This window comes from Sorex fumeus, unplaced genomic scaffold, assembly GCF_029834395.1.
Source record: "Sorex fumeus unplaced genomic scaffold, SorFum_2.1 ptg000063l, whole genome shotgun sequence".
NCBI classification, from domain to species: Eukaryota; Metazoa; Chordata; class Mammalia; order Eulipotyphla; family Soricidae; genus Sorex; species Sorex fumeus.
The window spans coordinates 45,389,764-45,417,365 of record NW_026606120.1 but is presented as its reverse complement, the minus strand read 5'-3'; the positions used below and the strand labels follow the sequence as shown (position 1 = coordinate 45,417,365).

The 27,602-nt window shown below is 46.9% G+C and overlaps 1 protein-coding gene across 1 annotated transcript in view; it reads right to left on the bottom strand.

Annotated features, from left to right (window-relative positions):
- The window catches only part of SMG6 (SMG6 nonsense mediated mRNA decay factor), a 283,804-nt gene that overhangs the window by 21,425 nt on the left and 234,777 nt on the right, over positions 1–27,602 (bottom strand). The window contains exons 14-15 of the mRNA XM_056127857.1: positions 6,692–6,868; positions 2,084–2,230 (exon numbers count right to left, since the gene is read on the bottom strand). Coding sequence (XP_055983832.1) covers positions 2,084–2,230; positions 6,692–6,868 — 324 coding nt within the window. The remainder of the gene's footprint in view (positions 1–2,083; positions 2,231–6,691; positions 6,869–27,602) is intronic.

Below are 27,602 nucleotides of genomic sequence, written 5' to 3'. Positions count from 1 at the left end.
CGCCTACAAATGGCCTCTCTGGCTCCTGATCAAGCTGATTAATGGCCATGATCCCAGAGACTCAGAAACAAATCTGGAAACCCAGCGGCTTTTGGCAGAAATGCATCTGGACCACATACACGGCCATGGCTCCAGAGGCATAAAGGACTTAATTCAGAGCCCGGCAGCTTGTGGCAGAAAAGTGAATGGACCATATGTTAAACTATGGCACAATGTCTCCCGGGAGGGAAAGGGTGTTGCTCTCTTCTGGCTTTCTCCCCCCCCCCCCCCCCCGCCCCCGGCAGCAAGGTGGCTGCCACCTCAGAGCTTATTGGAAAGCCAGGTATGAGCTGGCAGTGACAGGAAACTGTAGTCTCTTGGGAAGGGAGATGGTACCAGCTCATCCTTCATGCCCTACCAAAGTCAGAGTTGCCCCCCACGAGCAGCTCTCTGGCACGGCCATGGCTCCAAAGGCAAAAGGACTTAATTCAGAGCCCGGCAGCTTGCAGCAGAAAAATGAATGGACCATGCATTAAACTATGGTGCCATGCCTCCCCGGGAGGGAAAGGGTGTTGCTCCCTTCCATCCCCCCCACCCCCCCAGCAGCAAGGTGGCCACCGCCTCAAAACTTATAGGAAAGCCAGGTATGAGCCGGCGGTGATGGGGCAACTGCAGTTTCATGGGAAGGGGGGTGGAACCGGCTTGTCCTTCATGCCCTACCGAGGTCCTGAGTTGCCCCCTACGAGTGGCTCACCAGCACAGCCATAACACCAGACGCACAGAAACCAATCTTGTAATTATCTGGCTCTTTGCAGAAATCCAAAATTGCGTGGCCACAATAGCAGCCGCGGAACATTATATGATTCTCATAACCAGCTATAGAAAACAAAGTATTTCACAATGCCTTTTTCAGCAATTTTGATTGTTGGGGGGGGGGAAATTCTAAACAATAATGGTGCATCTTTTGTTGAAACAATGAATGTAATCAATGTAGAGAAGAGTTCATCTGCCTCACAGGCATTGGGAGGGATGGGAGGGGGGTATATTGGGGTTCTTGGTGGTGAAAAATGAGTACTGGTGAAGGGAGAGGTGTTTGATCATTGTATGACCGAGACTTAAACCTGAAAGCTTAGTAACTTTTCCCACAGTGATTCAATAAATAAATATGAGACGAAAAATAAAACTATGAAAAAAAAAGTAAGGTGGAGTTCATGCCCAATTCAATCAGCTAATCAGTGGCTGAATAAATAGCAGTACTCCTACATTAAAAAAAAAAAAGAGCTTGTCTTACATCAGCATGTAGCTGATCCTGGTTTGATTCTTGACACTTATGGTCTCCCAAGAACCACCAGGAGTCACTCTTGAGCACAGAGTCAGGAGCAGTCCCTGAGCAGTGTTGGGTGTAGCCACAAATCTCCATTCAACCAAAAGAACTAAAGAAAAACATGCTGAAATGAAGTTATAGTTCACAGGTACTGGAAGAATCCCTGTGTGGAGACTGTGTGGTTTCTTTCTGGGATGGCTGAGGGAGTCTTGTCCAGAGGCATTAGTAATAATACTGGGCATCTAGACAAGCAGTTTGAGGCCATAACAGGACTTCCCTGAGAACAGCAGTTCTCGATGGAGAATCCATGGCTTCTCTAGGATAAGGTTCGGCTAGGGTTCATTGTAACTTTGAATCCTCTGAAACTGTGTGAAATTTGCTACATGTGTAGTACACATTCACAGATGATCACTGGGGGAGAAACTTCTTGGCTTTTATTTTTGGGTCATAACTGTGATATACAGGGCTTGCTCCTGGCTCTATGCTCAGGGGTCTCCCGCTGCAGAGTGTGTACTTGAGACTGTTGACCTATCTCTCTGAACCCTGGGGGAGAAACTTTCTCCGATTCCCTGAGAACCTGCCTCTGTCTTGAACCCAGGAGGGTGCTTCCAGGTACCAAAAGTGTTGCCAGCATTTAGTGAGAATGAGGTGAATTATACAGGAAACTGTCAGACTCTTCTTGAGAGGATCCTCCTCATCCTGACTGTGTGCTCATACCCCCCCTCATATCCTATATAGCCATCACCTGAACGTGAGTCACCAACTCAAGCAAGGTCCCACCTGGATCTTTTCTTGACGGCGTTGCTGCTCAGCTATCTTCCTGGCCAAAGCCAGCTTCTTGGCCCGAAGTTCCCTGATATCATCCTCACCGCCACTGCCTTCAGCCTCTGAATCCTCTTCAAAGTCTTCAATCACCACATCCTCCTCCTGGGGGTGATGGAGCAGATCGGGGAAAGAGAAGACTATGAGCCCGTGGCACTTACCAGACCCATCTTTCTGTTCTTCTAGAATACCCACTTCATGCTTTTTTGAATCATTCACTGCAAAAAGCGCCAACGTGTGTGTGTGTGTGTGTGTGTGTGTGTGTGTGTGTGTGTGTGTATCCACTGGGTGGGGGTGGGAGATAGAAGCTTCCACTTCCCGACTCCCCACCCCACTGCTCCCCTTTTGTACTCTAGGGCTCTTTTTATAGAGTCATAGATCCTCACCAGGATCACTCACATACGCTTCCATGCTGACACATGTCACTCTTCATTCTTCTTTGCATACACCTACTAAAATCAAGCGAAGGGCCTACTTTCATTCTGAGATCACCAAAGGGGAAAACAACAGGGAAAGTTAAACCACCCATTTTAAACTAACTTATGCTAACGATCTGATAGGAATCAATTCTGGCCAACAGCTGGGAGTTAGGCGTGGAAGCTCTTTTGCCCCAGACAACGTCAGGGAGCAGATGCTATAGCTCAGCAGGCCTTGCCCTGGGCTCTTTTTAAGACCACAGCTTGGTGGTGTGGGGGATGCTGTTATAGGAATTCCTGTTAGAGGAATTCACATGACATGACCTTGCTCAGCTGCTGTCATGGGGTAAGGGAAGAGTAGGAGATGGCTGGTTAGTTTATGGAGTCTCTTGCCAGGCTGGTGGAGTGTTCCCCAGGGATGGCACCTCCCTGTCTGCAGCTCCAGCTCCTAAGGAGCAACCACTGCCCGGGTGGTCCCAGGCGCCATTCCTCCCTCCCTCTCTCCCTTTTGGCTTTGGTCAGAAGAGAACATGCAGCTGCCCATGAGAGCTTCCCTTGAGAGACAGGGTTAGCATGGGTAACACGGAGAAATTTTTGTGCTTTTTTTGGTGTGTGTGTGGTGTCAGGGATTTAATCCAAAGTCTTATACTTGCAAGACATGAAGATTGCTTTGTTTCAAGCAGAATGATAATAATGAGAGTGATAATGAAAATAAAGCTACAAGTTACTGAATGCTTATTATTGGCCAGGTACTGGGCTGAGAGTTTTTCAGAAATTAGCACATTTACTGCAACAACTTATAAATTAGATAATCTTACCAATGCTAGTTATAAAGGAACAAACCAAGATCTATTGTGTGAAATGGTGGGGCCGGAGAGCTAGGACACTGGGTGAGGCATTTGCCTTGTATGCAGCTGATACAGGTTCAATCCCAAGCACCCCATATGTTCCCCTGAATCTTGCCAAGTGTGATCCCTGAGTGTAGAGCCTAAGCATAGCCCAGTGTGGCCCCAAAAGAAAACACAAGCAAAAAATAAATAAATAAATAAATAAAGAACTAAATGACTTATTCAAGGTTACAAGGCCAGTAAGTGGCAGAACAGGGAATCTACTTAAAGCATCTGATTACAATGTCTGTACACTTATCAAAATGTGCAAGCAGCATAGGCTGAGGGTCCTGACTCTAGACAGTAAGCCCAATGACACTAAAGCCCAGGTTTGGCCCTTAATGGCTCACCTTTGCTAGGCATCCCACAAACTCAACCCAGGACCTGTGTGGCACAGACTACTCTCCTCTAGCAGTGCCTAAGGACTACTCTTGACAGTGCTTTGAGTACTATGTGATGCCAGGGATTGGACCTGGGCCTCTCAGATGCAAAGCACGCACTAGAGTGTGTGTGAACTATCTCCCTCACCTCTTCATCGTTCACCTAAAAAGACCATCTGTGGGGCTGGAGTGATAGCACAGTGGGTGGGGCGTTTGCCTTGCACGCGGCTGACCCGGATTCGATTCCCAGCATCCCATGTGGTCCCTTGAGCACCGCCAGGAGTGATTCCTGAGTGCAGAGCCAGGAGTAACCCCTGTGCATTGCCGGGTGTGACCCAAAAAGGAAAAAAAACGACCATCTGTGGTAGTCTCCTGGATGAAAATGGTTGGTACAGTATACGGGTAGGTAAGTGATGCTTATCTTGGGAGCAAAATCTAGGCATAGGAAGATAGGTGCTTTAAATTTTTTTTTTTTGTTTGTTTGTTTTGAGGTCACATCTAGCAGTTTTCAGGGCTTATTCCTGGCTGAGTTTGGGAGAACATGGGTGGCACTGGGGATCAAACTGTGGTTGGCGGAAAGCAAGGCAGTTCCTTAGTCCTGGGAAGACAGGCATTCCTAAGGAACTGGACTCTGTTCTATGCAGGAAGACTGATGTCTGAGGAAACCTCTTTCCTTTCTCCTAATCAGCTTAAATGACTCAGTCTCGGAGTTTAGCAAGAGATGAGATCTCAGGGTGGGGCTAGAACTGCCACTGTCCTAAGAAGTCTGAGGAGTCTAGCGTGCTGTCCACAATCACCAGGCAGCTGACAACCCACAGACTATGGTGTCTCAGGGGTCACTTCCAGAGAGGCCCAGGCCATGGGAAGGAAGAAGACTACATCTATCCTCCCTGTTGATGGGGTTAACCTGGACCAGAGTGAATCAAACAGGACACCTGACTGGTCTGGGGGGACAGTGTCTCTACCTGCTCACATCAGGGATACCAGGATTATCACAGGGCTTGGAGGGAGCCTGACAAAGGTCAAAAGGAGGTCAAGTGAGACTGGTCGGTTTGCTCAGCTCTCACAGCGAACAGGGAAGTGCAGGGTTATGAAATGACACAGACCAGGATAGGTAGGGTTTCCCAAGGGCCATTAACATAAAGGAACCCAAGAGCCCGTGGGAAAAGGAAGAAGTGGGCAGTGTGGTATATGGGTCACAACCTTTGTCTGGTCAATCAGCCTCAGAAGGAGGGAGAGTGAGTGAGACACAACGAAAGATCTGTGAATGGACAGCTGGTCTGTTCCTGGCAGGGTGGAGAACCCTCCTTGGTCTTCACACTGTGCCCTTCTTCCCGGGCCTTTCTAGCCTAGCAGAATTTGGTAGAAGATACCTCTTACAGAAACCTTCCTGAGCTGGCCTTGCTTCTGTTCTATGCCTGCCTCAGCCTTCTGGTTCAAGAACAAATTTGACCCATGCTTCCTGACTTGGAGCTTGAGGCTCAGGGAGCACTGCTCTGCTCTGCCTGAAGCACGGACACCCCACAGCTATGGTAATCCAACTGCCTCCTCCCAGACTGACAGCTCATTCTTTCCCATTATTCTCTGCCCAGGTTTCATCTGGAGAGTCTGGAATCATGGGCTCAGCTTTATCCCTGGAACCACCTCTGTCCTGGAAGCTAAACCCTGTGTCATCAGGGCCAGGGTGGGGTTCTCCAGCCAGTCCAAGACTTTGCTGCTCTGAAGACTCTGAACCAAAGGTGGCCACTCTATCACTGCTTCAGATCATAAACGACAGCTTCCAGCTGACATCTGGCTTCCTTGGCCTGTTGCTGATTTCATCCCTGCACCCCACCCTGCTCCAGCAGGCACTTGAGACTGTTGCGGGCCAAATGACTGTGTTGGCCTATGGGTGACCTGGCCTCTGGCTAGAATTACTTCCGTCCCTTCTCCAAGACCCATGTTCTTCCCACCTAAGTTCCCTCTGACTTTAACACTGTGGGGTGAAAAAAAGACAAACGTAGTCAATCTTCAGGCAAAAGTGAGCTATGTGAGCACACACCCGACAGTTACCCACACCCAGACACAGCAGGGCAGCTGGCAGGGATGCTAAATCCATACATGCACTGAACCATCATATACTCACATTTTCTCAGGGCGCACAGACAGCAGGGAAGTTGGCAGCAGTGAGCAATTTAAACAGACATACAAACCCAGCATACACAGACCCATATCAACAATCCCCCCTGGAAGATCCATATACCCATGGCAGGGCCCCTGCCAGCTTGGCCTGAGTGGGTGCACTGGTGAACGCGTGTGTGCATGTGCACGCGTGGGCTCTAAAGTGAAGCAAGGTCTACAGGAACAACCAAGGGCAAACAAACAAGAGGCGAATTCCTTAATCACATCAGGATGTGCAGAAGGGAGGGAGGGAGGGCAGACTGGGGGAGGGGGTGATTTTCCACCCAGGGCCAGCAATGTCAGCTCTTCCTGTATGTGTGCTGGAGGCTGGAGTTCAGGCCTGTGCTGCTCTGAGCTCCACACATCTATAAACTTGATCCTCAGCCTGAACCCTAACGCCATCCCCCTCCCTCTCCTAAGCCTCCAGAGCTGCACATTATTAAACTCCTTCCCTCCTTCTCCTCCAATGTAACATTAAAAAGAAGCATCTGGAACTCGTAGTAGAGAGAGAGATGGAGGCACTGGGGTGGGACTGGCAGGAAGGGGCACCAGCAGAGTGCACTCTCGAGAAACTGGCCAGTCCATTAACTTCGACACTGCTGAGGAGTTATAAATAACCAGGGGTAGAGAAACCAAAGTCATGGCAGAGCAGGGCTGGGGGCAGGGGAGGGGGAGGAGAGAGGAGCCTTCCCTCTGCCACAGAGGGCTCTTCCCGCATAGTACCTCATCTTCCAGTTGTTTTCCCTCTTGGCTTCCCATTTCCTTTCCCATGGTGTCTGGGACGGGTGCCACTGACACATATTTTCCACCCTTGAATGCCAGCAGAGGCTCTTCTTGTCCACAAAGGGCTTCCAGAAAATACTTCAGCACTGTGACCCTTTTGCAGTCGGCTGCAATAACCTACAGGGTGAGAGGGAGAGAAGAAAACAGTGTTTTTCTGTAAAGGAAGATAGAGAGGAGAGACACTGTCGGCTGAAGGGCACATGAGAACCGTGTCCAAGGACTGACCAAGGGAGGCAGCATGAGGGAAGGAGAGACTGTGTGGGTGAAGGCCACAGGTAGACTGAGGACCAAGATTTTAAAGGAACAAAGTCACCATCTCCCTAGGTCATCTCTGGGGTAGTAGACACCACCACCACCAATGACAGGTGCCCTCTGTGGCTTTACCTTTTTACTGAAGTCTTGATCTAATAAAAATAACTGATAATATAACAAAGAAAATAGTAAGAGCTGGGGAGATGACTCCAAGAGCTAAAGCATCTGGTTTGCATACTGGAAACCCAGGGTTCAATTCCTGGCAATGCATGGTTCTCCAAGCACTGAGCCAGGAATAGCCCCTGAACACTGCTGGGTGTGGCCCCCCAAAACAAAACAAAAAAATAACAAATGAAGTGAAATTCTTCTTAGTTTGGTATCTAATTGGTAGAAGGAAGGGTGGAGTGCAAAACGCCGGCATTCGTGGCATACGGCTCTCTGGGCGTGCTCACCACCACCCCCCATCGTTCTCCTCGCTCCCCTCTCTCCAGACTCCCAACAGGGAAAACGAGCCTCAGTGCACTATGAATGATGAGGGCTTTCTTGGCTGTTTCATTTCAGACGGATCATTTTGGTCTTCCCTTGACAGGTTCCTGCCCCACCTACAAGCTTCTCATGCTCAAGAGACTCGGGTCAGGCAGGAAACTGTTGTCAGAGGGGAGACAGGCAAAGCAGGTGGGGGTGTTTCACCAAAGCTCTGCCTCTCCGGGGTGCACACCACCCTGCTCCCATGTGGCCACATCAGCACATAAGCCAGGGCTGTTAGAGAAGCGGGGCTAATTTAGCTGAAATGAAATTCAATATCTTGAGCAATCATCACATTTTTAAGTGTCTCAGATGAGGTTTCCATGGTCATCTTGACGAGGGTTCTCCAGTTGAGACCACACGCATGCCCTCACTTTCAAAGTCTTCTGCTTGGCTTACACCCTCTCATGCCCGTCTCCTCCTCTCTGGCCCCTGGCAGGCCTCACCAAGTAGGAGGAAGGGGTCTTGCTGGATGAAGACGGTGAAGGTCACCCCACATAGGAAAGCATACTCCAGTGACCAGATAAAGGACAGGGCGGCAGCCCTTTCATCATCAATGACTCTAGTTCACTTGTGGGGTCCCCTTGCCCCTGGACGCTTGGCTGTTCTTCAATGTGGTAGGGATTTCTGTGTCTGATCACGGAGTGAAAAACTGGAGATTCTCTTTGGCGGATTCCTCGTGATTGCTCACGGGTCTGTATGCTACCTCCACCTGGACAACGAACGCCTTGGTGGTGAAGACTCCATCTCCTGCTTTTTATACTTCACTGGTGCCGAGGATAGAGGGCCACATAGGACACACAGGAGGTTTGCAGTGAGAACTGCCATGTACGGAGAAACTCTGTCATGTCAGAAGGGAGCACATGTGGCAGGTGTGACCCAACCCTTTAGGAAACTGGGGAACTGAGTACTACCCTGACAGCCAGTCACGGGAAGTTCAACACGCACTAGCCAACTGCAGCTCCTAGATTCCATCCTCGGCCACCTTTTCTAGCCAAACCTGATACTCTCCCCGCGGAGGAGTGAGTGGTCCCTGCTTGTCCTTACCAGTGGTACTGGTAGCATTACTGGCCTGCATCTCAGGCGAGACACCTAAACCGCCCACATCGGAGAGACAGACCTAACAGGCGCTCAGCGACCCAGAGAAGGCTTCTTTTTCAGTCTGGGGTGCCTGGTCCTGGGCTCAACCCCTTGAAGGAGGAAGAAGGCTCTCCTTGAACCAGCACAGGTTATCATGGGTTCCATTGCGTGTAATCAAACATGTGATGAGGAAGGTTAGAAATACAGAAGCAGGGGCTAAAAGGCATTAAAGAACAGAGTTGAAATGAGTAATAGCCTGGCAGGCAGCACGCACAGTGGCCTCCCTGCATCCCCAGCCTCTCACTTGCAGAGGAAACTTCTGCATTTCCACAAGACTGCCAGTTTCCTCTCTGTGGTCTAATTTTAACCACCTTGTCGTTACAGTGTGTGTCAGCCACCTGACCCCACCACGACCTCTGACCTTTTGCCCCAGCTACTGCTTGCACTCTGAAGAATTATGTAATGGGTCCAGGCCTTTCCTTTCTGGTGTGAGGCTACTGCCGGTGAATGGAGTGGGGGCAGGGGCTGAGGGATGAGAGGTGGACAGGGAAAAAGCCTCCACTGGGTCCTGGCATTATCTGAGTGGTGAGAGGTTTGCAGACACCCCTGCTGAGCACGGCAACAGCAATGTGCACGGAAGAGGAGAGGTGCCCATGGGCAGGCAGGAGACTTCCTGCTGTCAGAGCTCGGGCAGGCTGGATGGCTCAGGAAGAAGGCACAATTCCTGGCCAATAAGGGAGAAAGGACACACGTGTGGACGTGAGACTCCTGGAGATGGGGATTTCCAAGGCACAGCAGGGACCAAGGGTTGCAGACATCCTGAGCCGGCCCGTGGCACATCCTCAGAGGATCAGGAACTGTCATTTTCACAGACACAAAAGCAAAAAGAAGTCTCCCCTCATCCCGTGTCTGCTTAGAAGCACTTAGTTTTCCTTTGGAAGTTTGTCTGTTGGGATCTTATTCCCCTGGAGGGTAAGAGGACACATGGTTGATCTTCCGAAAGATTTTACGGGGGTGGAGAGACAGGACAGTGGGCAGGGTACTTGTCTTAAAAATGCAGCTGACCAGGGTTTGATCCCCGGCACTCTTTATGGTTCTCCAGGCACCTCCAGGAATAACCCCTGAATGCAGATCCAAGAGTAAGCCCTGAGTTTTGCTGGGTAGGTTTATTTAAAAATAAAATTTAGGGCTTTCGTCTAGTGGGGTCTCAGCTGGTGCTCAGAGCTGAAAAGCACCCTACCTTTGGAGAAAAGCCACCTCGCTGTTTAGAAGAGGCCTCTCTTCTGGAACTTAACTGGCAGAGAGAACCATAAATGTTGTGATATCTTAGGTATCTACTTGGGGTGTCAGGAATGGGTTCTAACTACTTAGTGGAGAGAGGAACTGAGAGGAAGAAAGCCGAAGACTTGCCTGGAAGGACAGAAAAATCTTTTGTCTCCACATAGCCCACTGATCTGCCTGAAATCCAGCAGGGAGAAAAACCACAGTACCCGTGATCCAAGACTTCTATAGGAGATTACAGGAATATTCTACACAAAGCCTCCCGAGCTCGAACTGGGGTCATGTAGTTAATCTGAAACACCATGACAGAAGAAGCCCTTCACACCACCCACAAAGAGCTTCTCCAAGATGATCTTTGTCTGGCTAGGGAAGAGAGGGGTCAAAGCTAGGCTCTCAGCTAGCAGAGAAAGGAGTCCAGATGAAGTCTATGACATAATCCCCACAAGAGCTCTGTTCATGAGTACATTTTTCCATTCTATAGCAATGAAAAACAGAATGTAAGTGGTATGTACATTTTTGCTCTGGGCAATCTAGATTCTCCAGAGAAGAGCTGGGCAGAAAGGGCCCTTTTCCTGGACAATTATTAACAGGATGATCTAGACTGAGGCAAGAAACAGCTAAAAGGGCTGCTGGCTAGGGAATCCCCTGGAGCACCAGGGACTCTACCTTCTCAGGGGCAGTCCTGGCCCTTCTGGAAGAAGACAGTGCACAAAGGTGATGGGGAATCTAGGTGTATTTCAAGTGGGACATAGTGTGTCTCACACAATCACATCTTTGTTCTTTATTTATTGGGTTTTTTGGTCAACCTGGAGGGGTAACTCCTGGCTCTGCATTCAGAAATTACTACTGGAGGTGCTTGGAAGACTATATGAGGTGCTGGGGGTAGAAGCGGGGTTGGCGGTATGTGCCTGTCCGATATACTATCGCTCCAGTCCCAAGTCCTTTATTTATTTAATAGGAGTGCCTTAGTGGTGCTTGTAGACCACCTGGGGATGCGAAGAACCTGCAGTGCTAGCAACAGAACTTGAGGCCTAACACTCCATGACTTTTGAACTATCTTCTTGGCCCTATCATCAGCTTTAGAAAGAAACTGGAGTGTTTGGCCAGAGAAAAGGCAGTCAGAGAAAGTCCCCTCCCCTTCCCCTGAAAACCATCTAAGGCAGTATTGCCCCTTCAGTGGGAACTGAAACCTCTGAATTCTGGGCTCCAGTTATCACTCGGATCAAGTCTACACGCAAGAACCAAGCTGAAAGGAAAACTGAAAGTGAGATGTGGCAGGGTGATACAGAAGCCTGATCTGTCCCAGGGAGAGGGAGAGAGAGAAGGGGAAAGGGGGGGAATGAAGGGGGAGGGGGGGAAAGGGGGGAATGGAGGAGGAGGAGGAGGAGGAGGGGAGAGAGAGAGAGAGAGAGAGAGAGAGAGAGAGAGAGAGAGAGAGAGAGAGATTAAACATACCATGTATGCACAGGGTAAGTAGAGGTTGCAGCTAAGCAAAAGGTTAGGTTCTTCTTTTTTTCTTTTTGGGTCACACCTGGCGATGCTCAGTGGTTATTCCTGGCTCTGCACTCAGGAATTACTCCTGGCAGTGCTCGGGGAACCATATGGGATGCCGGGGATCGAACCCAGGTGGGCTGCATGCAAGGCAAATGCCCTACCTGCTGTGCTATCGCTCTGGCCCCAAAAGGTTAGGTTCTGAGGAAAGCAGGAAGAAGCCTTTAGGTCAAGAGAGAAGAGAGCAGGCAGGCTGGATTACAGGTCTGGAGTATCTTTGATGGGGCAATATGTAAGTGAGAAATGGTATTCTCAGAAAACTGGTTACTTTCCACAGTCCCTCAAAGTGTGTGTGTGTGGGGGAGGTGTCAAGTCTAGGTTGGGCAGACAAACCCAGGAAGGAACAGAAAATGAGATCTAAGTGATGTATCTTCTGGAAGGTGGGGGAGGGTAGGAGAGAGAGAAGGAACTGAGAGCCAGGCACCACTGACTGATATACTCTTGAATACTGAGGTCTAATGCCCCCAAGGAAAGGAACAGAAAGGATCAGAGAGCTGAACCAGGGCTTTTGGTTCTTGATACACAGATAAGTTTTGGTTTGGGGGTAACACCTGATGGTGCTCAGGGCTTACTCCTGGGTCTGTACTCAGGTATCACTCCTGGTAGATACTTGGAGACCTAGACCCTATGGGGGAGCCAGGACTGAACCTGGGTCAGCTGCATGCAAAGCAAGAGCCCTTTCCACTGTACTCTCTTCCTGGCCCCTTGACAAGCACTTATTTATTTATTTATCGGGGGGTGGGGAGATAAGTTGCTCTGGGCTTACTCCTGGCAGTGCTTGGGGTACCATATGTGGCGCAGGGGATAGAACCTAAGCTCGCCACCTGCAAGGCAAGTGCCTTAACTGCTGCACTTAAGGAATGCCTCTCTGGAGAAAATATTTTTCAAGTAAGTTTCATGGATCAGGTCGGCAACACAGCACAGTGGGCAAAATACTTTCCTTGCATGCAGCTGACTTGGGTTCGATCACCAGCACCCCATGTGGTTCCCTGAGCACTGCCAGGAGTGATCCCTGAGCACAGTCAGAGGAAAGCCAGGAGTGATCCCTGAGCACAGTCAGAAGTAAGCCAGGAGTATAGCAGGGTGTGCCTCCCCGAAAATAAGTTTCGAAGAAGATACAGATATTATAATGCCAGGTTATTAAATTTTTAAAAATTTCTGGTTTAGGAGAATCAAGAATTTAAACTTGCACTTATCAGCCAGCTCTATTTTTTTTCTGCTCTTAAAAAGTTCTTGCTACTGCTCTGCTGGCTGAAAGCGAAAAATCACACGGGTTTCCCCTACAAACTCAAGTTTACAGGTTGTTTTTCTTGTTTCTTTAAATGGAGCCAATTATTCTCACATTTGTTGAAACCTTCAATCAAACTTTATAGCTTGTTAATTTTACAGAATGTTCTTAGAGCAAATAGGATGCAGACAGGAAAGTGGGGTAATGTAGAGATTATTAAGAAATCTTAAAATAGCCTACAAATCCACCACCAAGGCTGGTAAAATACAGGATGCTTGGCTGGCTTCTGAGGTCAATTAGCAATGGGTTAATTATCATCTTTAATGAGCCAGGCCGGCAGGATTAGCTACAAGAAACAACTCAGACTAAAGTGCTTTTACAAACGGAGAACCTCACGACTCACTCTCACGGACTGAAGGATGAGTAGGGGAATTCTTTGGTGGCTAAGCGTGGGTCAGTCTGAGAGGAGGTCTGCCAATGGAAGTTCAGACACGGGGAATCCTCTGGAGTTAGGAGGACAGAGGAAATGGTCTATTCACATTCTGAGGGGGAGGGGCTTCCAGGCAGGGAGCAGACGCCAAAGGCAGGAGGGAAACTGGCCACAGAGACGCACAATCCCTCTGAGACAGTAAATTGTGGAGAGAGACAAAACTTCAGAGTGGACCTGAAGAAACTGGTTTTGTAATGTGAGACAGGGTCAAGGCTTGGAGGGTGAGGAGAGGAATAACCTGTGCTGATGCTGAATGGCAAAGCGGGAGAAAAGGCCTGGGTTCCTGTGCCGGATGCAGCACATCCCTGCAATTTCTGGGCATATTGTTTACCAGTGTCTTGTCCTCACCTCCAGTGTCTGCTCCTTCCCTTCCCCCCTCCCTTCCTTCTTTTTTTCCATTTCTGAGTTGCACTGGGCCGTGTTCAGGACTCACTCCTTATGGGACTGGGGGTGCTGAGGTATGAGGTGCCGAGGATTGAAACCAGACTGGCTACATGCAAGGCAAGTGGACTCACTTCTCCCTAGTCTCAGGATCTCAGTTCTTTCCCTCTCTCTCTCTCTCTCTTTTTTTCTCCCTGGTTTTTGGTCCACACCCAGATCAGGGAACACTTCTGGGATATCGTATGGAGTGTGGGGAAAGCCAGGTCAGCTGTGTGCAAAGCAAGCACTTTCCCCACTATCCTATCTCTTCAGTCCTCATTTTCTTTCTTTCAAAAAAGTATGCGGCCAGAGACATAATACAACAGGCAGGGTGCTTGCCTTGCAGGTGGCCTATCCCAATTCGATCCCTGGCACCCTGGTGATTCCAGAACAGAATCAGGAGTAACCCTTGAGCATTGCCGGGTGTGGCTCCCCCTACCCCACACACCTTGCTGGCAGCCCTTAGACATTACTCTCGGCTTGGTACCTGATGTTTAGGGGTCACTCTTGGTGGTGCTGGCAGTCAAGCCTGGTCCTCCTTCATGCAAGGCATGTATCTATTCCAACGAGCTTATTTTCTGGCCACACTACATGTATGTAAGATAACTGTGATTTCATTGCTCCCAATTGTGTGCCCCTATTCCTTCACTTTCCAGATCATGCTAGAAAGCTACAGAGGATCAGAGAACAAAACTGGGTCCTGGCAGCCTCACTCTGTTACTACTCATGGAGAACAAGTCAGTTTACAAATGATCACAACAGGGGTGGAATAACAGAACAGTGGCTAGGACACCTGCCCAGCACCCCATGTAGTTCCCTGGGTCCTGCCAGGAGTGGTCTCTGAGTACAGCAGAGCTGGGAGCAAGCCTGAGCACTGGTGGCAGTGGCCCCAAACAAAACAAAAATCCAATGACCACAATTAGTGCCTCTACTTTGACACAGAAAGCTTGAGAAGTCTCCTTTCCACATTGTAGAATCTCTTTCTTTCTTTCTTTCTTTCTTTCTTTCTTTCTTTCTTTCTTTCTTTCTTTTTTTCTCTTTCTTTCTCCCCCCCCCCCCCCTCAGTTTTTGGGCTATACCTAGCAACGCTCAGGGCTTACTTCTGTTTTTTTTTTTTTTCAATTTTTAAATTTTTGGGTCACACCTGGTGATGTACAGGGGTTTCTCTTGGCTCATGCACTCACGAATTATTCCTGGCGGTGCTCGGGGGACCTTATGGGATGCTGGGAATCAAACCCAGGTTGGCCCCATGCAAGGCAAATGCCCTACCCGCTATGCTATCACTCTAGCCCTTCAGGGCTTACTTCTGGCTCTGAAATTGTTCTTGGTGGTGCTCAGGGAACCATATGGTGTGCCGGGTTTAAAACTTGGGTCAGATGTGTGCAAGGCAAATGTTCTGTCAGCTGTACTATCTCTCTAGCCTCTGTAGAACCTCGTTTCTAAGCAAGGTAGCAAAGAATAGGCCCCTCTTCCGGTTCTTTTTGCTGTGGGAGACACCCAGCTAAGGGTTTCAAGCAACACACAAAAAAATGCTAAATATCATGGGCTAAACGAAAGCAGTCACAATCACAACTGGCCATACTTTCTTCTCGGCAGAGGGGATGTGGCAATCGGGGAATTTATCAATCAGCTGACAAGGCACAGATGCCTGTTCAGAATGGTTGAAAAGTCCGTCCCATCCAATTCCGAGTGAGGGTGCATGTGGGCACACTGACTTTAAGTCTCCTGAGGAATGACGGGCTAGAGGGTCTGCTTTATAAGTGTGAGGCTATGAGGTTGATTTCCAGAGCTGCCACATGTGACATATTTGATACTTGTGTGCAAGGCGAGTGTGTATGGAGAGAACAGTTTCATTACTTCAGAAGTATCCAAAAGGCACAGGTAGCTGGCTGCTGAGTGGGTGATGATGTTCACAGTGGAAGGGCAGTCCAGAGAACAGAGAAGTCATGGAGCATACACTGGCAGGCAGTGAGAGGGGAAATAATCTTGGAGAAGAACGGGTCCATGCTGGGAAAAGGCAAGTTGAAACAACAAGGGTCTGGCGAGAGACTGGGCTTGTGAGCTGGAAAGGCCGCTAAATGGACTGAATGTACACTGTGCATGGGTACCCACAGTGCAAGGGAGTAGCCTGAGCAAGGCAGGGTGTGTCATAGATGTGTATGGCCCCCCCTTCCACCCCCCCCGCACTGCACACACAACGAAACCAGTCAGAAATGAGTTCAGGTATTAAGTATGATGATGGCTAGAGGGTCTGCTTTGTAAGTGTGAAGCTATGAGTTTGATTTCTAGGGCTGCCAGGTGTGCAAGGTCTGAAATTCCCCTTCAACTAGTACCAAGGCCTTGTGTGTTAGCAGAGTCAAAAGCCCTGAGCGCAGTCACGTGTGACCCCCAAACTAGAACAAACCCAAAAAAACCCCAAGAAAAATATCACCGTCCCAAAAGAAAACAACTTCCAACAGTAACAACAACAAAGACCTACTGGAATCTTCGGCACAATTTTTCAATACTACAGAAATGATGAGCCCACTGCCTATATGCTATTTCCTACCAATTTCCATTTCCTGAGCTTGCACACTCTGAATAAAGTCAGAAAGGAGTCTGGGGTTTCCTGGGAAGAGTAGAGTTTATTCTTTTTTCAAACCATTCCCTCACGGAAAGAAAGTATTCTAGAACTTGTGTTTCAGCTATCAAGCGCAGTTCATTCTTAACAGTGAGTACATTGAGAATCGCAAACTGCAGACCGTAGTCGCTCAGGCGGCAGTCCAACCTGCTTCCTTTGCAGGGTGCCCCGAAAGCAGCCACCCACACTGGCAGCGGAGACTGGCACTGCCAACACAAGCCTTGCAGGTCTGACTTCAGCTGGTTTGAAACCTGGAACAAACACAGGCGCTGGGGCCTGCACTGAACCAGCAGGGGAGGCTACAAGCTCAGCCCCCGTGGATGAACATCCTCCCGTCTCAGTCTTTTTCTACATCACCTGTTAGTTGTATGTCTTAGAGCTCCTGTCATTCTGAGTCACATTCTCATTTGCCTTTTAGAAAGCTGGAGCAGGAGATCATCTCTTAGTTTGTATTGTTTCTTTACCAAATCTATTCCTAGTTTTATTTTATGTGTTAAGTGGAAAAAGTGCCTTTTCTGAGACACCTGTAGCATTCAACAAATTCAAATGAATTTAACCAATGTTCAGTTCAACAAAAATTCACTAAGTGCCTACTGTGTGCCCTGTTATAGGACTTCAGGGTTAAACAACAACAAAGCAAAATGCCCACTCCACTCAGGAGGGAGGGCTAGCGGTGTCGCATTCTGATTATCTGCATCAGTATTTCCCAGAGTGGGTGAACCGAATGATTTGCGGCGGGGGTCGGAGGGGACATACTTTGTCTGCGTAAAGAAGGTAGATTTTTTTTTTTTTGAGCTGTATAGCAGGGAAGGTGTGTGCCCTGCATGTGGCAGACCAGGGATTGATCTCCAGCACTCCATACGATCCCAGAGTTCCCCCAGGAGTCACTCCAGAATGCAGAGCGAGGAGGGTTAAGCCCTGAGGATAGCTCAGTGTGGCCCAAGATTACAAAAAAAAGGAAGTGTACATACCTTGATTTTCAGAGGTATATATACTAATTCCACTCCCCCGCCACATCCCCCCTCACTTTTTCTGTTTTTTGAGCCACACCTGGTGGTGCTTGAAGAACCCATATGGGGTGCCGAGGATCAAACCCAGGTTGGCAGCTATGCAAGACAAATGCCCCACCCACTGTACTATTATTATTCCTGCCCCCTGATTTTTTTTTCCCTGAAAAGGGGCAACAGGCCAAAAAAGTCTGGGAACTTCTGGGTTACATCAAAGGCTCCCAGTATTGTGAAATAAATTCCCCCTCAAACCTCAATACCTTACTGACAGCACTTAGGATTCTAATCCTGCTTCCCTTTCTTTACTCATTTTAAGCTAATGGGCCCTGAGGCACTCAGGTTAGAGAACTCCCTTGGACTCAGACCTGCTACAGAATGAAATCCCAATCTCTATTTTTCTTAATCTGTATACAAACCCCTTACCACTTACTCCTCCCCATCAGATATTTGCTATTTCCTCCAAATTCTCAATTCTAAGACCCAAGCAACCTTCTTTCCCTGCATGTCATTTGCTCTTTCTTGTATTTGAGATTTCACAGATATTCCCAAACATACAAATCAACTCATTTTTTTTTTGTGGGCGGGGGCAGAGAGGATGTACACCCAGTGGTGCTCAGTGATTACTACTATTTCTGCACTCAGGGATCACTCTTTTTTTTAAAATATATTTTTATTAGTGAAACACCATGAGGTACAGTTGTAGACTTACAAATTTTTGTGCTTGGGTTTCAGTTACACCCATGGTGGTGGAGGATGGGCACTGATGGAGGGATGGGTACTTGATCAGGCATCCCTCTTGACCAGCTTGGGGGACCGTATGGGATGCCAGGGATTGAATCTGGGCCAGCCATGTGAAAGGCAAATGCCTTCCCTGAGTATATCACTCGAACCCCTCACCTTTTTATTTTTTCTGGGGGGGGGGGAGAGGTACACCTGGCAATGCTCAAGGGCAACTCCTGTCTCTGTGCGCAGGAATCACTTCTGGTGGGGCCTGGGGGACCATATGTGGTGTCAGAGATCAAACCCAGATCGGCTACATGCAAGGTAAGTGTCCTACTCACTGCACTCTCTCTGCAGCCCTATCAATTCATTTTCTTTTCAAGAAACTTTTGTACTGTCTGTCAGCCTAGTCTACAATTTTTTCTCAAGGTTTCACTAAGTGGTAGGGGCTATACCAGACATCTTTGGCACAAGATGGGGAAAAAGTACATAAAGTCGTTGGCTTCACAGAAGCTTTAGTTAGGAAAGGGATTGTACAGTGATTCCACACTGACTTCTTGGTTCACAGTTGTACTCCAGCAACTGTGGGTTAGGTCCACACTTCATTCATCTTCTCTGGCCTTATTAGCAGTCCTGGACATCTGTATTATTCATATACTATAGTTAACCACTGTTCAAAACCACACTAGAACCTCCTCTATAAAATTCCATTTCTTGAATATTTCAGGAGGAAAGGATTTAAGACTGTGGGAGATCTTTAAAATCATCTCTACTGAGTATTTAAGAGATATATAATTTTTACCATTAACTGCATTAACAAATTTTCATCCCCATTTACTTCCAAGTCCTGACCATGGGAATGAGAACTCTGTTAACCGTCTTCAGTTTCAAACGGGTTCATTTCCTATTAGGAAGACCACTCCATTTCTGGACTTTCCTAGTTGGTAGAATTGCCTATTCCTTTTAAGCCTAAATCTAAGGACTTCCAATTCTGTTCTCTCTGGGACCACAAAACCTATTTAAATTTTGTTTCTACCTGACTGACCTCAGGTTAACTGAAGTCTGCTATATGATGCCATCTCTAGGCTAAACAGTCCCACTTCCTTCAACTATTCCTTACTTCAATTGTCTCCTGAATATCTTGGTTTTCTTTCACTAAGACTTTCACTAAGCTAATGTGTCTCCTGGAGTAAGTATCCATGTGTAATCTGGCAGCAGAGAAAAAATCATCTCCTCCTTGCTCTGTTATAGATACCTCAATTATACAAATGGGGGTGGGGGTGGTGGTGGGGGAAGGCACTCGTTTTGTTGTTCATCACTTTGCACTAATGACACATCTGAGCTGCTAATCAATAAGCCTCCAAACTGTTTACATATAGGTGGCTAAATAATATCTTCCTTATCAATGTAAGCGTGTGTGTGCTTGTGTGTGTGTGTGTATTTATGTCTGCAGAAATCAAAGAACACTACGAGTCCTTAGACAACACAGATGACTGATGGGAGAAAGGTGGCAATTCCAGGATATTATAATCACGGAAGGGTGCCAGTCATACTATAAATATTATGTGAATCATATTCCTTGTATTGTGCAACACAGACATACTAGACGGACTTCGAGATGTGATTTTTTTGGGTGGTGCTCCCCTTAGATGTTCAGGCTCAGGAGGGTCGGTGCTTTTTCTTGACAGGCTGCCTAGACTTTCTAGTTTGAAATCTGATACTCTAAGAAGCCAAGCTCTGGGCAAGTCTTGCCTTGTCTTCACTGAAGGCTGTTGCCCCAAGGCAAGGTACACCATTCCTCAACAAGAGGTGAGACTTATGCTCTTCAAAGCACTGATGTCATGTGCTAAAAAAAAAAATCATACCCACATATTGAGAATCATAGTACATTAAAAAATAAATGATACAGAGAAACTTCTCTGTGACTGGGCTGAGGTATAAAGCCACTTACGGTTGCCTTTTCAGGCCAGGATTTTAGTACAGCAGTAGAGCACTTGCTGTGCATTTGTGAAGCTATGGGTTTGATCCCCGACTCAGAAAAAAAATTACATTTTCAGGTCCTATACCTAGAGACCTTGGTATCAAACATGGTCCATGCCTCATAGTTAGAAACAAGACAAGCTTTGCTAGCTAAAGCTAACTAAAGTCTACTCATAGGGGCTGAAGTAATAGTACATTGAGTAGGGTGTTTGGCTTGCAAAAGGCTGATCTGGGTTTGATCCCCAGCATCTCATATGGTTGTGAGTGCAGAGTCTGGAGTAACCCCTGAGCATCACCAGGTGTGATCCAAAAAGCTAAAAGTAAATAAATAGGTTAAAAAAAAGTCTATCCATAGATTTTGAAAAAAGTATAAGGCAAATGGCTGACAACAAAACAATCTTATTAAATATTAGAATTGTTTGTTTTTGTTATCTATGAACACCAAGAAGTGTCTTTTTTTTTGGGAGGAGAGCCATACCTAGCAAAGCTCATGACTTACTACTGGCTCTGTATGTGCTCAGGGATCATTCCTAGTAGTGTTTGGGGGGACCACATGCGGTGCCAGGGTCTGAATTGGATAGGCTGGGTACAAGGCAAGCACCCTGGCCACTGCACTATTTCTCTGGCCCCCAAACAGTTTTTTTTTTTAAAGCAGATTCCTGGACTCTCTTTTGGCCTAAATGAATCAGTGTTTCTGGGACAGTGCCATGGAATGTGCATTCTAAAAAAGTGTTCCAGATATTTATGACACTAAAGTTTGAGGGTCGCGTGCATTAAAGCACGGAAGGCCAGGTGAAGGTTGTCACAATTTTAGTCTGCTCTTGAAAGCACAACACAACTTTTGCTGTGGTGTAAAAACACAGTATATTACACTTTTTCATGGCACTGTAAAAATCTAGAAAGCTGGTGTGGAGATATAGTTCAGGGGTTAAGGCATCCGTTTTGCACGTGGCTGTCCTTAGTTCCATCCCCGGCACTTCATACAGTTCCCTGAGCTCTACACCAGGAATGATTCCTGAGTACAGAGTCAGAAGTAAGCCCCATGCACTGTCAGGTATATACCCCAAAACAAAAGAACAAAAATCCAGTAAGTTCTCAGCAACCTATGAAAAATATCAGTATGTTAGATCGTAATAGAGATGAGGAAACAAATACCAGAAAGTTAAATGAGATTTGAAGTCAGATATGATGACTTACTAGTCTTCTATCCTTATCTCTTATGGGAGCTGCTTCTCGGGGGAGTTTGAGGGGGGTCTGCTAGGGCATAAGAAAACCTTAGTGACCTTTAATTACCATTGGGAGCTATGAATAATTTAGTAAATGGAAGCTACAAGTCAGGCAGAGTGCCAACAGATCTACAGGTAGTAACTCATCTAAGTCCCACACTTCTGTGAAGCAGGCACTGCTGGTATGCCCATTTTACAGATGAAGGAATCGAAACACAGTAGCATGCAGTAACTTTTCAAGGTCATGCAGCAGTAAGTGGGTGAGCTGGCATGTGCCTCTGTGCCTTATTAGTGTTTTAACTGGCCTTAACTCTGAAGGATCCAGGGCATTTATTAGGTGAGGCAAATTATGCTAATTATTTGCGTAAGCAGAAAAAGTTACTTTAACATAGAAACTCAAGCAGACAATCTCTTGCTGCTAGTTTGTGCAGCAAGAGCTTTAGTCCTTCTGGGTAGCGGACAAGCCATGGGTCAGGGGAAAGCAGGATCTGGTGCAGAGGTTACCACATTTATCTAACTCCTCCTTTCTCAGAGGAAAAAAATCATTCAGGGTTGAGCGATAATTTGCCTTGAGGGCATTTGCCTTGAATGTGGCCAACCCGGGTTTGATCACCAGCACCCCATATGGTCTGAGCACTGCCAGGAGTAATTCATGAGTGCAAAGCAAGGAGTAATCCCTGAGCATTGCTGGGTGTGGCCCCAAATCAAAACCAACCAATCATTCAGCATTCTCTAGGAAATCTATCTTCATTAACTGAGCAAGAGCACCCTGCTGTGCTCTGCCCACCCTCCCCCCCCAACTCCCTCAACCACCAAAGGCTTTATGAACTACTTTGAGAAACACTGGTCTAGTGGCTTGAGTCACAGTACAATGGGTAGTGTGTTTGCTTTGCATGCAGCCGACCTGGGTTCAGTCCCTGCTATCCGATATGATCCCCTTGAGCACCACGAGGAGTAATGGAGTAATGAAGTAATTCCTGAGTGCAGAGGCAGGAGTAACCCCTAAGCATCACTGGGTGTGACCCAAGACCCAAAACAACAAGCAACCCACACTGATGGAGAGGAAAGTTCACTTCATGCTCTGCAAATCTGGATGATCTTGGGCAAATTGCTGAATCTTGTTTGCAAAATGTAGATGATTCCGAAGTTCTCTTTCCATTCCTAAAGGTTTCTATGATTCTGGGCAGTCATCTTGGCACAGAGGAGAGTAAAGACAGTTTGCCATTGACCTTGATGCTGGAGTTCAACTCTCTTTTAAAAGAGACAGTGCCAAGAATGGTCTGGCCTTTCTGAAAGGAATAACGATTCAGAATCTGAACTAACAGTGAGAGGCTGGATAAATTCCTGATAGAAAAAGGTGGTATACATTCTTTTCAGACGATAAGCTACTCAAGAAGACTTGGAGGGTTTTATGGAATCATTAGCACAGAACTCCCCTCTGGCCACGGAGCAGAGGAAGAAACAGCAGACCAGTTTATAAAGCTCCAGAGCGGAAAATTTCTGTTGGTGTCCAAACTAAGTTTTTGGCTTTCTGCAAGGCTTGGAAAGCCTTATACTGATGTTTTAATCACCTGTTTAGTGTTCTGAAGACTCTTGTCAGCGGCCTCATGGAGTCTGCTCCAGCAGGCAGCAGGGAGCTGCTGGCTCACACACCAGGCTTTTTTTTTTTCTTTTTGGTGAGCTGTTTCTTTCCCATGGCTGTATCTGACACCCTGTAGCTCCCTCTAGGCCACTTGGTGGGTACAAGCCAAACCTATGAGCTCTGTGGAGGCTAAGGACAAGCTTTCTGGATTAACTTCTCACCGGCTCCAAAGCCAGGAAGGGCCCCTTAAGAAAAGCCAAGGTGCAAAGAGGTAAGGAGTGGTCCCTGGAGATCAGTCTGTCAGCAACGCCTCTGCGGCGTGGCGGCAGAGAGGAATCAGGCTTGCCTTGTAGGAGAACCACCATCCAGATGTTCTAAAGCCCTTGGGTACTGATCATGAAATAATTCTCATAAGTGGAGGGGGGTAGGGTGGGGGTGGTGGGGGGAACGGAACTGAACAAACCCAGGGCAGGGCACATCTTAGAAATGAAAATGCAAAGGCATGCCAAAGCTTTTTAAGGAGGTTCAGGGTAGAGGCAAGTAGAACAGCATTTCATTCCTCTGCAGTTTTTGCTGATCACTTAGTGGCTAAAATACCCCATTTTCTGGGAACTCTTTAGTGGAGATGAAGTGGTGACTCAATGGTTACTAGACTATGCTATTTCATTCGAATATTACAATAATCCTGTGAGAAAGAAAGAAGAGGAACCGAAGCTCTGAGGAAATAAACTTCCAGTAAGCTGGGATTTGAACCCAGTTTGTTTTACTCCAGAGTCTGAGTTCAGTCCACCAAAATTTGTGACCTCTTAGAAAGGTAACAATATTCTTGCAAAGGGCACAACGACCTTTAGAGAAAGGTATTTGGACCTGGGAGATAATAAAGGAGTTAAGATGTTTGACTTGCACTAACTTTGACCACACTCTGAACAACTGGCACTGCATATGGCTCCCAGTTCCATCAGGAGTGATCCCTGAGCACAGAACCAAGTGTCACCCCTGATTATGCTCAATAAGACCCCAAAACAAATAAAGAGAGAGAGAGAGAAAGAGAGAGAGAGAGAGAGAGAGAGAGAGACTCCAATTCCTTCTCACTGAAAGGTCTTGTCCATCCCCAGGACAAATTGAACAGTTCTGGTAAATCTGCATTTAGATGAACACAAACTGAACAAACAGATGCTTGGCTAAACCAAGGTTAAAACAGATACTACAATTAAACATTTTTCACAGCACCTCTTCTACAGAGTTTGATCATTCCAGTTCACTGCATTTCCCAGTATGGTGAAAACATCAGGACAAGATCTAAGCTGATTAACTGAGAAGCTGAATGGATATGGGAAGGAAATTAGTGATTGCTAGAGACCTAAAAGACCTTAAGACAAAAACCAAAAATCCAAACCATGAGAGTTTTCAGAAAGTTTTCTGCACTACACAGCCTTGAACTCTGGATGCAGCATAGAGAGGAAAGTTCATTAGAGAACATAGGAACAAGACAAATCAAATCAAAGCTCCCTCTGCCCATCTGGCATCCAAAAGATCAACAAATCTGTTAATCCAAGAAACTTACTATGTAAGCAAAGTGTGTGTTGTTCTCTAGTAATCCTTGATCTTAAAGCAACATGTGAGTAAGAAGGAGAGACTAGCTTACTTTTCAGTAGGAAGACCTGGTTTAGAAAAGAGATGATGATTTCGGATTAAGCTTCCTGCCTCAGAATTTTTTTTTATTTCCACTCCATCTCTTTCTCTTCTTTGTTGTTTCCAAGGAAAGTTTTCAACTGTCTGCTCTCTCTGGCTGAGTTAACTTCCCTTTGTCTGGCTGGACCACTCCAAACATGCCATTGTTCCCTGCTCAGTTATGCCTGAATTCAAGCAGATAACCACCAACATCGTTTTTAATGAAAGGAGGAAGGAAGGGGGTCTCTCAAGGGAACTCTGCTTACTGAGGGAAAAAGATTCCTACACTGGCAAATGACACATACTGACCTTCCTTGGTGACCTCAGAGGAATCTACTTACGTGAACCATAGTTTGAAAGGGAAGAGAGAGAAGGAAAGAGTAGGAGATTATGGTCAGAGAGGTCCTAAATCCCAGAGGAACGACTCTGCAAGGACAAGGAAAAGGCCGGCTTGTCACAGGGCAAAAATTAACCAGACCCATCTGATTACGACAAAGTGAAAGGGAGTGCTGGGATAATAAATGGAGCCGCTCACAGATCACTGCATACAGAGGAGGAAAGTGTTCCAAAGCTGATGACAAGGCAGACAGGAAACTTACATGTCCTTGCTGACAGGAAAGAAAGAGTGAAATTCTGGGTCTTCTCTCATCTGCAGGATTTCTAATAGGCATCTGAAGTTCACCCTCTTCCCAAGGATGTGCTGACAGCTGGGAATACTGCCCTTCAGGTCAGGCAGGGCAGGGATCTAGACCTTTCCAGGAGTTCACAAAGGGGTTCAGTAAGGACTCAAACCACAATCCAAAACACAAATAGGACTGCCATTTCCTGTTGGGCTTCCATGCTGTAAAAAAGTGGGGGAGTAATGCCAACTACAAAGTGCTCTGTCTTCTATGGAAAACGAAGTATGCAATCTATCCAGCTCCAGGTTCTGACTTGTAAATCTATGTGAGAACTAGTTGCTAGCTGCTAGAGGATTACAGTGTTAAAGAGACATTCTACCACCCAAACTGCCAGCCTTTCTGCTCACCGGCTGTGAATTTCTAGGGGAGTTGATGACAAAGCTATCTTGGGCCTCTTTAGGAAGGACTGTCTTGGCTTTACCAGCACCTTCTGAACCTCAGTTCACTGTCCTGTGTTCTTAAACCGCTCTGATGGAACAAGTCACTGGTGAGGGTTATTTAATTTGGAAATGGAAGAGGCTGAGGATGTGGAAAATGAAACTGAACAGTCAAAGGATGGGGGCAGAGAAAGATAGAAAGTGAACGAGCGTGGTGGGGGTGGGGCCAAGTCCCAAGTTCATGGAACTATATGCCAGGGCTAAGTGTGTGTGTTAGAAGAAGGTTACAGAAGGGGGGCTGGTGTGAGAAACACTGGGAAACCCAGGAGAGCATGACTTTACATCCAAACTGGTGTTTTGCTTATTCTTCACTAACTTTTAAGGTTTATTCTTACAAGGTCTTCATTGAGGTTATGCCTCACAGGAGAATCCTGGGATAAAACATACCTGCCTACAAACTGAGTCCTGTTTGATTTCTTGCTGCTCCTAAATCTTTTTTTTTAAAATTAATCACCGTGAGATACAGTTAGACTTACAAACTTTCATGTTTACGTTTCAGTCATATAATGATCGCATACACATTCCTCCCCAGTGCCCATTCTCTACCACCAATGTTCCCAGTATCCCTTCTGCCACCCCCACTCCATCCTCCCCCCCTGCCCCTGTGGCAGGCACATTCCCTCTTACTCTCTCTGTCCTTTGGGGTGTCATGGTTCGCAATACAGGTACTAAGTGGCCATCATGTTTGGTCCATAGTCTTCTTTCAGCATGTATTTCCCATCCTGGGTAAGCCCTCCAACCATCATTTATTTAGTGGTCCCTTCTCTACCCCAGCTGCCTTTCCCCCGCAGCATATGAGGCCAGTTTCCAAGCTGTGGGCTGCTCCTAAATCTTTGTCTAAAAAGCAAACCTAACAATTTTTCTATATCCAGAGCTGCAAGATGCCATACCCGAAAGTGAAGAAAACAGGTATGGTGGAAGCTCTAAGGAAATTCTTATTAATTAGACAGCAACAGAAACGGCATGATACGAAAAGATACTTAGGCTCAAGGCCACTCTCCACACGCTTGGACAAGCCTCACCCATGAAGGAACTGGCAGAGGAACCCAGGTATGCAGGACCATGGCTGAGATCTCCAAGCCTGCTCAGATTGCGGCTGGGCCTCCTCCACCCAGCTCCCCAGTTTTCCAGTAGCTTGGCAGTCACACCCACAAGCTGCCCCCAGGGCTATGTAATCTCATCAATGGCCAATAGCCAGAGACTATAAACTAAAGCTCCCAGAAGAGAGCAACGCAATATTTCCTGGAACACATGGCCACATTTGTGGGCACTTGGCCTCTTAAACTCTAGCTCACTGATGCACCTAAAGTGACACACGTTTATTTGGTTTTAACATACTTGCTTGTATTCTCTTATATATGGCTTAAAAGGCTCCAGAATGAAATAAAACAACCTTCACACACTTCCCTCTTACTGTGATAGAAAGACGCTCACCAGTGGGGTGTTTGAATGTTATCTGTAATGAACTAGTGTTCACAATAGTTCATTACAGATAACATTCAAACTATTTTATGAAACTACATTATGAAAATAAAATGTACAAAAATCGCAAAAAAAAAAGATGCATGGGAATCTGTTTTATTTGGGTCATCCTGGCAGTGATCAGGAGACCATATTGGGTTCTGGGGCTAGAACTTGGGCACGCTACCTGCTGTACTACAGCTCTGGCCTGGAGAATCTGGTTTAGCATTTGGCTGGCTCTGGTTATTTATCTGAAGTCATCTCCTCTATGAAAGACATACTTTCATTTAAAAGACTTTTTAAAAAATTTAAATTAAAAAGCATTTTCTTTTTTTTTGAGGGGGGAAGATGATAAGGGGACCTGGGCCATACTTCGTAATGCTCAAGGGTTATGCCTGGTTCTGCACTCATGAATTACTCCTGGTGGTGCCCAGAGATAATGCAGGCTGCCAGGGATTGCACCTGGGTTGGCTGTGTGAAAGGCAAATGCCCTATCTGCTTGTACTATTGCTCTGGCCCCAGCATTTTTTTCTTTGAAATTTTTCTTTTCCTCCTTTGTTCTATTGTTTCTGCAACATCTGGGTCTCTACACATTTGGTGGCAGTGCACTGGAGACTACTTATTTTTGTTGTATTTCTGA